The 9,686-nt window shown below is 45.3% G+C and overlaps 1 protein-coding gene across 1 annotated transcript; it reads right to left on the bottom strand.

Annotated features, from left to right (window-relative positions):
* Positions 1 to 1,022: 1,022 nt before the first annotated feature.
* Positions 1,023 to 9,486, bottom strand: LOC140385176 (myc proto-oncogene protein-like). The gene is made up of 3 exons (XM_072467039.1): positions 9,444 to 9,486; positions 3,273 to 3,995; positions 1,023 to 2,247 (listed from the first exon to the last, which is right to left on the bottom strand). The coding sequence occupies exons 1-3, from the start codon at positions 9,469 to 9,471 to the stop codon at positions 1,628 to 1,630; spliced, it is 1,371 nt and encodes a 456-aa protein (XP_072323140.1). The 5' UTR covers positions 9,472 to 9,486; the 3' UTR covers positions 1,023 to 1,627.
* Positions 9,487 to 9,686: the final 200 nt, after the last annotated feature.

Here is a 9,686-nt window from a genome sequence, read left to right as displayed (position 1 = left end):
ACCCATGTATTGAGTCTTGGCTCCAATAGACATGTATTAAGACTAGAATATCAATATATTTATCATGATCATTTCATATCCAAGTGTTTCTAAGGATTACCCATTTGGATTACTGAATATGCTTTCTCGGTTCCTTGATTTGTGCAATTTAAAAGCGCAAGATCATGCAGATGCTGTAGTCCAGTTTCCGATTTGGATTCCAAGTACGCATTTGAAAAACTCAAGTGAACATATAGGAAATTATGAACAAAGAGGTTCTTCCATTATCAGCGCCAATGAGCCCAGGATAATTTATCTATGCAGCTATTAATAATAGCCGATGTTAAGGATCAATCACTGCTTTTAACTACTACCAATTGTACAATTGGGAGAATGTGATCTTACCCAGTAATCTTCCTGAAATGCTTTCTTTGGGCAAAGCTCAAAATTGCATAGGATTATCTGGCAAAAGTACAGGAGTACCATTAAATCATCTGGAAGACTTTGCTCTATCGGGTTTCTGGTAAATGTTGACTGCAGCTAGTTTCTGGATGGCCAGCCTTCCATTAGACCCAATTTCTTTTCACTTGTCTCCCAGTGTGTGTCAACCACACCCAACTTTGCATATCCCTGTCTGCGTGGACTTTGTATGAACCAGCACTTTCCTGGTTGAACACTCATGTGTAGATTTGAAGAATGACAAACAAATTAACTTCAGAAACATTTCAACAGGGGCAAAGCGAACCATCAAGGAAAATATGACCAGGTTACGGTAATTGCTTTGTCTCTCACAATGGTACAACTGATGGGGATGAATATCTGCCTTGGAATCATTTCCAAGCGAAAAGAGGCTGTGAACAGGTCTATATTTTCAATTTTTGGACCCTTCTCTGACAATTCTCCCAAGTAGATTCTGGGGGTGAAAGACTGTGGGCCTGTCATCTTTGTACCTCTTCAACTCACACACTTACTCCAATGACATTATCAGTCCCAGTACACTGAACAAAACTGGCCCATAATAAGAAAGAATTTCAGCCGAGGAGTAGATGAAAGAATTTTTTTATGGCACAATTCACATGCTAACTGAGAAATGGTGCAAACAAACCAAAGTTCCAGCTTGTAACTGGTTAGCAAGTGTGGATATTACATAAAAACAGTAAATACATTTTCTACTGTAATTTATTAACTGTACAAATTTCTTTACAAAAATGCAATTGATAAAACAAAAAAGGGTTTTAATTTCAAACGATTTAGACCGGTTAATGGTCAACCACAAGATTTTGCTTTTTTTTAAGAAAAATAAATGTTTAAATACAAATATATCTGTAAATTAAAAGTTAAACATTTGGCGAAACTAATACATGGCGAATCCACCCTGCCAGAGAAAAATTGTGGATGTCCCATTTTCTAAGAGTCGTTGCTTATGAGGCAGTATCACATATTTCTGGCCAAAACTCAAAAGTGTCACCACAAGAGGCTGGCCATGGTTGTGTAGTTTCAGTCTAGAATGCAAACATTGCATTAGCATGCAAGAGGAAGGGTTCAGCATATTTGTGTTCATATGTACTGAAAATGTCTTGTTAAAGAGTCAGACAGCAGAAATGCCCCCGGGCAGTCTATAAAACCAACAAAAAAAAATGGAAATGTTTTAATATTTCTGTCTGCTAGAGTTCCTCAGCTGTTCAAGCCTGTGTTTCAGCTGTTCTTGCTTCCTCCTTAATTTTTCTTTCTCTGTTATCAGTCTCTGTTCGTTTGACTGGACTGTCAATATGTGTTCCGTTGCCTTTTTGAGTATAACCACCTTGGCAGCTTTGTCATTCATTGCCACCTCTGGGATCTGATCCCTTAAAGCAAAAAAGCTCAGTTTCAGCTCGTTCCTCCGCTGGCGCTCCAGGACATTGTGCGTCCTCCTCTTGTCGTTCTCCTCCGAGTCTGACGACCTGGGGCTCGGGCACTTGCTCTTGGTGCTGATCTGCTTGAGGATCCTGCTGCTCTCCACCCGGAGGCGTTTGGCGGGCGGCGGTGGCGGCGAGGGCGAGGGGGCAGCGTAATTGTGCTGGTAAATAGGAACGTGGCACCGCTTGAGCACCAGAGGACTGTGCTGGGGCCTGGCAATGCCAGCTGTGTTTGTGTTCAACTCGGCTCTCCCAGTCGAGGGCTGCCTCTTCTCCACAGTCACCACGTCAATTTCCTCCTCGTCGTCTTCGTCGTCGTCGTCCTCCTCCTCCTCATACTCATCATCTTCCTCATCGTCCTCCTGTTCGTCTTCTGTGGAAGCAACAAAAAGAGAAGTGAGTGATAAACTCGTGGATCTGGGCAGAAAGAAGTGTTCTCTGCAATAGGGCCCCAGTCAGCTGATATTTGCATTGCAGCACTGCACTCAATTGAACCAATGTCTATTCAGTGAGGGATATTGCGCATGGACGTCCCTTCCGTCCCCTCCTTCCTTCCAAGGCGGTCTCTGCTCAACACTGCCCCAAGGAGTTGATTAAAGCACACCCTTCTGGTTGGTGGTTGTGAAAAGCCTCTTTCATAAAAGGCTGACGCTCTCATTTGGAACTTGTCACAAGCCCTGAATGTCCAACCCCCTGATTACACTTTCACCCAGTTTGTCCCGACACGACCCGACTGAGAATCCAATGGACACACACACACACTGCAGGGAAATAAAATCTGCGCAAACTCTCCCACGCAATGTCTTTAAAATGTTAAATCCAGCGCACAGCGAAAGAAAAAATGCAATAGAAATCCTTCGCGAGCAACTCCAAATAAAATCCCCAAAGTGCAGAGTAACCAAATAAGAGCAGGAACTTCGCATTTAAACACAAGGATTGCAAACGGCAGTGCAAGACCTTTGTTTCAAAATGTCACTTTCTGCCGCGTATTATTAACCCTCAACATTCCAATGATTTATGCATTCACCAAAATGTAACCCGGGAATTCAAACAAAACGACCCCCACCCTCACGCACACACAAAAGTGTGAAAGATCAAAATGCATTTAGATTTTTGCAATGACACAAAAGTTTTCCTGGAATTCCAAGAGCCAGGTTTCCCCCAGTGTGCCAGACATTAAAAAATGCATTTTAATTTCGGCATTTACAAAAGCGGGCATGAAATTTCAAGCCAAATGCAACCCCCCCCCCCCCTAAACATTAAAATGCATTTTATTTTCTGCAATTATAAAAGCAATCCTGAAATTTCAAGTAAAATGCAACCCCCCCCAAAAAAAAAACATCAAAATGCATTTTAATTACTGCATTTGCAAACCTTTGTGGGGATTGAAGTGCTTACCGGAGTCGCTCGGCGTGTCTGTGGCGGGGGGGCTGCCGGCTCCTGGTGCTTTGTGCTCGGTGAAGGGGTACGGGAAGACCACCGAGGGGTCGATGCAGTCGGCGGCCGAGGTGCTGAGGTCGTGGAGGTAGGTGCCGCCCGAGGAGGAGGCGCTGAGCCCGACGATGCGGAGCGTCGGGGGGGAGGAGGAGGGTGCGGAGGTGGGTGAGGAGGTGGGGGAGGTATTGCAGGAGGAGGAAGGTGGGGGAGGATGGGGGCTGGAGGAAGAGCAGAGGGCGGCCGGCTCCTTCCTGGCCGCCTGCAGCGAGGCCAGCCGCTCGCTCACCACCTTCTCCAGCTTGGCGGCCGCCGAGAAGCCGCTCCACATGCAGTCCTGGATGATGATGGACTTGAGCACCGACTCGCTGTCCGAGTCGCAGATGAAGCTCTGGTTGACCAGGTCGTCGCCCAGGAACTCGGTGACCATCTCCAGCTGGTCGGCGTTGGAAGGGTAGAGGCTGGGCGGCAGGCTGAAGCTGGGTCTCCGGCTGGGCGAGCGCGGAGGGGTGGGCAGCAGCTCGAACTTCTTCCAGATGTCCTCGCTGGGGGCCGGCAGCTGCTGCTGGTAGAAATTCTCCTCCTCGTCGTAGAAGACGGGCTGGAACGAGTCGTAGTCATAATCGTAGTTGTAGCTTTTGCCCAAGAAAGTGGCAGAGGCAGTCAGGGGCATCTTGAACCAGGAGTCTGTGTCACAATGGTGCAAATCAGTCAAATGTGCTTTTTTTAATCAAAATTTTTTTTGCACCCCGCAACGCTTTAATAAAATTAATAAATGCAACAAATGCAAAATTATGCATTGGTTTTTAATTCGCCAACACACACACAAGCCCCCTTTATATTCGGCAGCCCCCCAAAGATCTTTAAATATCCAGCCTTGACGCAGCTCTTTAAAAAAAACTCCATTCGCTCATTGCAAAGTCTGAATAACTTCTGTCTAACCATTTGCAACCGAAGGGTGGGAGGAACACTCCCCCCACCACCACTATACGTGGTAAAGTATTTTATACATATATATATATATATTTCTGAAAATCATTCCCCTTCGAGCAGCCTTTGTCTGCAGAATCTAAGCTAGCTCTCAGCAATGATTATAGAGGAAAATGTAACACACACATTTGCATTAACTTTGAAAACCAGCCGGCAAAAGCCGGCCGGCTCCCAGCAAGCATTAAAAACGTAGGTTGCTGAAAGGGGCTGGGCGCTTTGTTCGGCTCTCTCTCTCTCTCTCTCTCTCCCCCTTCCCTATATATGTTACTGATAATAATAAAAAGAGCGAGAACACTTACCGAAGAAATGTAGCAGCGGGCGGGGGGGGGGGTGCACAAGACTCCAGCAAACTCGCAAGAGCCCCTGACTGCAACCAAGCTCAGGAAGCCGCAAGCAGCAATGAAATCCACCCTCCCTTTTTCCCAAAATAAAATTCCAAATCGCAGCAAGCAAAGCGAGCCTTTTCTCCCTGCGTTGAGGCTCCTGGGTGTTGCAATCTTGCAGGAGACAAGACACACAAACAGTTGGATGGGCTGGCAGTGAGTTCTAGGCACTGGGGTCGCCTTGCTCTGTCTGTAATATCAGAGAGGCTTCAGCCCGCACTGCCCTGCTGAAGTGCGTTAACCTAGCCAGGATAGTGACTGTAACCCGATTTAATGATTTGATGCAGTCCCGCCCCACTACCCCACCCCCTTCTCCTACCCCCCCCCCCCCCCCTACGCCCCCGCCACACATCTCCTTTCGCGCCAAAAGAAATCACCCGCCCCCTCCAGCTTCTCGTAGCAATTTCTTTTCCAACAGTACATTTCACAACATGTAACAAAACAACTCCCTTCTCCCCTGTGCCCCCCCCCCCTTCTCCCTCCCTCGCTCACCACCACCAGCCCTCCCCAGCTCTTACTGACCCCCCGCCCCCCCCCCCCCCCCCCCTTAGGGTCACTTCTTAATTCAGGGAGTGGGAGGGGAGCTGAGCAGGATTACTTTTCAGGATATAAATATAGAGCATTAACTCTTTTCTCTGAAAGATTGCAGCGCTCTGAAGCCAGAGAGGAGGGCGCTGCTGTGGTGAAACAATGTGAGCATCTTATTCGGTACCAAACTAGCAAAGAGAAGTTTTAAATTCGATCAATATTGAATGTGTCCTTTGTTTTGTCCCACTTTTCCCAAACTTGACGTGCGTAATTGGTCTATTTTTTTCTCTCTCAAAGGTAAATGATTCACTCGATGTAAGAAAATTATTCAAAGGGCTGCACAATAATCCGTTCATGCCTTTACTATCTATTGCCCTTGGTCTTATTCTTTGTTTTCTTTTAATTGTAAGTCTTTGAAAGGTATCCAAACATCCCAGCCAGTGTTTATTCTAACCCAGGGCTGTTGTCAGTATTGTTGTGTTAGAACACAGAATACACACACCCATATATTCCAGTACCGGGTGAGACATTTAGTAAATATGAGTTAAAAACAATGCAAGGAGTACAAATTAATCCACCTAAATGGACTCCAAATAGACCATTATCCTCTCCAATGTGTGTGCCCCCCCCCCCCCCTTTGGAAGGGGGAGGGAATGGTAAAAGTTGTATAAACACTGAGAGCCGCGTCAATGGAACAGAAATGTGTGAAAAGCTGTCAGTTTGAAGAACAACAAAAAAACACCAGGATTTTCAACAGAAAACCCCCATCTATTCCGTGGTGCCTCGGTTACAAAAGAGTTGTAAAAGTATCAATTAAACTTCCCGCGATTTTGCCGTCTCAACGAACCCAAACACGTCAATATTTGAACCCATTTATTTATGACATTAGGTAGACAAGAGGCAACCCGCACACCAACCTTTAAATAAAGGAAACTGAGAATAAATGAATGGGTTTTTTTTAAAGTAGAAACACGCGATTGGAATAAATACTCTGCACATTTCTAAAATCCTCATTTTATTTTCTCGGGCCAACGATGCAGTGATACATCTTTCCTGCTCCCGGTGAATAATTTAACCACTTTATGATAATATTAATTAAAATTATTGGCTTAATTTTCAGATATAGCTTCAGGAGTTTTTATTCTTTGCGTGTTCTTTTAAAAAGCTCGTTCTTAACAAGTATTCTGCATAATCTCAGGGCGTTATCAAGGGGTTGCATCTTTCCGAATGTGGTACAGGGGCACTGAGCGAATTGGGTAGACACACCCCGGTCATTGTAGAGCTTTTTGAAAGCAGCTTTAGGTGCAGACAGTGGTGGAAGTGTTGACAGGTACTGGGGTGGGTGAGTTGCTGCATTACTGGTGTGTAGCCCACATGTAGTGAATTGGTGTGTTCACTGCGGCGTTTACTCTGGCGGCGTGCAGTTTGTGAGCTGGGTGGAACAATTAGGAACGTTTTGGATGCGAGTCCAAGAGGGTGTCAAGAGGATTTCTTTTAAAGAAAAGGCTGGACTAAAATGGTTTAAACGCGCCCTCTGCTGCTCAAAGGGAGAGCCTGACTTTGCTCACAATGGGGCTATTCATTTATTCATAGCCTTGTCAGAATATAAACGTTGAATTGTGAGAACAGCGCCCAGTTCCATATCAATACATCTCTTGGACGGTGATCACTGCCTGTCTTTTGATTTGCAGGACAAGGCAATCACCATTTGTCAATGGCTTCATTAATGGGTGCGCGCCAACCATAGACAGCCCTCCTCACTACCATCCTTTACCAAACATTGACAGAGCCAAAATACTTGGAATCCGCATTGCAATGACTAATCGCTTAACAAATGTTTATCGGTTGACTTTTAGCGCCTGTGCTGTGTTTGTTCCCGCATTTTTCTTGTTATTCGTCCAGCCAAAGGTCTGCATTCTGACTTTAACTGTCAGGTTTTACAGAGCCAAGAACGCACAATGCTGGACAATCTCAGCAGTTCTGGCAGCATCTGTGGAGAGAGAAGGGAGCTAAAACGTTTTGAGTCAAAGCTGGAGAGAACTGGAAATAGGATGAGATTTATACTGTGGTGGGGGAGGGGGTTGGAGCAGTGGGGCTGTACAGAGGGTCAGCGATTGGTGTTACAAACCGGTATGTTACTTTTAAAATAAATTTAGAGTACCCAATTCATTTTATTCCCCAATTAAGGGGCAATTAACATGGCCAGTCCACCTGCACTGCACAGCTTTGGGTTGAGGGGGTGAGACCCACGCAGGCACGGGGAGAATGTGCAAACGCCACATGGACAGTGACCCGGGCCAGGATTGAACCCGGATTCTCAGCGCCGTGAGGCAGCAGTGCGAACCACTGCACCCTGTTAGACCAGTATACAAAGAACAATACAGCACACGAACAGGCCCTCCAAGCCTGTACCGGTCATAATACCAACCTTTGCCAAATCCCTCAGCACTTCCTTGTGCCGTATCCTTCTTTCCCCATCCTATTCCACAAATTGGTATTTGTCATCAAAATTGGCAGTGTTCCTGTTTATTGCCCAACTAATGCAGCGACGTTCCCCAGGGATCAGAGTTGGGACTCTTGCTTTTCCTGATATATATCAATGACCTAGGCCTTGTTGTATTTTTTTTTAAATTTAAAGTGCCCAATTCTTTTTTTTTCAATTAAGGGGCAATTTAGCGTGGCCACTCCACCTACCCTGCACATCTTTGGGTTGTGGGGATGAGACCCACGCAGACAAGGGGAGAAAGTGCAAACTCCACACGGACAGTGACCCGGGGCCAAGAACCCGGGTCCTCAGTGCCATGAGGCAGCAATACCAACCACCTCGCCACCGTGGCATCCTGGCCTTGTTGTACATGGCGCAGTTTTAAAGTTTGTTAATGATACAAAACTTTGAAACATGGTGAATTGTGAAGGGCATAGTGTTGAACTTCAAAGGGATATGGACAAGGTGGTGGAATGGGCGGATAGGTGGCAGATGAAGTTCAATGCAGAGAAATGTGAAGTGATTCATTTTGGTGGGAAGGACATGGAGAGACAATATAAAATAAAGGATACAATTCTAAAGGGGGTGCAGGAGCAGAGAGATTTGGGTTCTACATGTGCATAACTCATTGAAGGTGGCATGACCGGTTGTGAGAACAGTTAATAAAGAATACATTAAAGCTTAATTAATAAGGACATTGTGTACAAGAGCAAGGGGGTAATGCTGAATTTGTATAAGTCACTAGTTTGGACTCAGCCGGAATATTGCACCCAGTGTTCGGAGTTGCACTTCAGGAAGGATGTGAACCCATTGGAGAGGGTGCAGAAAAGATTCAAGAGAATGATTCCAGGGATGAGGAACTTCAGTTATGAAGATAGATTGGAGAAGATGGGACTCGTTTCCATGGAGAAAAGAAGGTTGTAAGAAGATTTGATAGAGGTGTTCAAAATCATAAGGGGTCTGGACCAGTGTAGCTCGGGTGAGAACGTTTGCACTCGTAAAAGGATTGAGGAAGTGAAGGCACAGATTTAAAGAACATTTTTTTCCGCAGTGCCAGGTGAGGGAAGAATGCATTGCCTGAGAGTGGTGGATTGAAGCATTCAAAGGGGAATTAGTCTGTCTCCTGAAACGGGGGAATGGGCAGGATTATAGGAGGAAGGTGGAGGAATGGCATTGGGCGAGTTGCTCTTTCAGAGAGCTCGTGCAGACAAGATGGGCCAAGTAGTCTAATCCTGCCCCGTTATAGTTCTGTGATTCTTTTTATCTGGGAACATGGGATCAGCAACCCCTCGAGTCTCCGCATATCAGGAATCCTGTGCCCCATGCAGAGCAGCCAGTTAATGGGAAGACTGCTGATTACAAATAAATACAGGAGATTGTGTTGGTTAGCATGCTCCTCAATGCTGCATGGTAAAAGAGACGATAAACACAGTGGAAATGCAAGATTCCCAACCAAAAGATAACACTGTGATTTCTGTCAGATGCTGATCATAACACTGTGTATTCCCATCATTAACATATTCTTACACCTTTGCAGAAATAGGAGAAAAATGGAGCTGTATGCATTACTATCAAGTACCATTCAAGTGCCACAGAGGAGGTTTAAAAATGGAACTTATTTATATTTGCATAACATAAAATAACAATTAGTTGTCAAGAGAAATGGACCAAAATTATATTATTTCTGGAAACAGGTCATATATAGGACATCTCGCACTATCAGAAATGAAGTGTGTGATTATATTTTACCTTTCCCCTTCCACGAGTCCCTCCTCATTCTCCTCACCGCTTGAATTTTTACCCCTAAAGGTGCATGTGTTTGTGGTTACAAAGCAAAAGTTGAAAATGCACAGCAGAGCCATCATAATCTGCAAAGGGAAATGAGCAGTTAGCATCTGCATGTTGTTGTAAAGGTGGGTCTGAACCCAAAACAATGACCTTGTTTTTCTATTTACAGATGCTACTGAGCTCTAACTCAGTGTAATTCCAGCA

This window comes from Scyliorhinus torazame, chromosome 11 (genome assembly GCF_047496885.1).
Source record: "Scyliorhinus torazame isolate Kashiwa2021f chromosome 11, sScyTor2.1, whole genome shotgun sequence".
In the NCBI taxonomy this organism is placed as follows: domain Eukaryota; kingdom Metazoa; phylum Chordata; class Chondrichthyes; order Carcharhiniformes; family Scyliorhinidae; genus Scyliorhinus; species Scyliorhinus torazame.
Note: the sequence above shows the minus strand (reverse complement) of the source record. Positions and strands in the feature narration are given on the sequence as shown.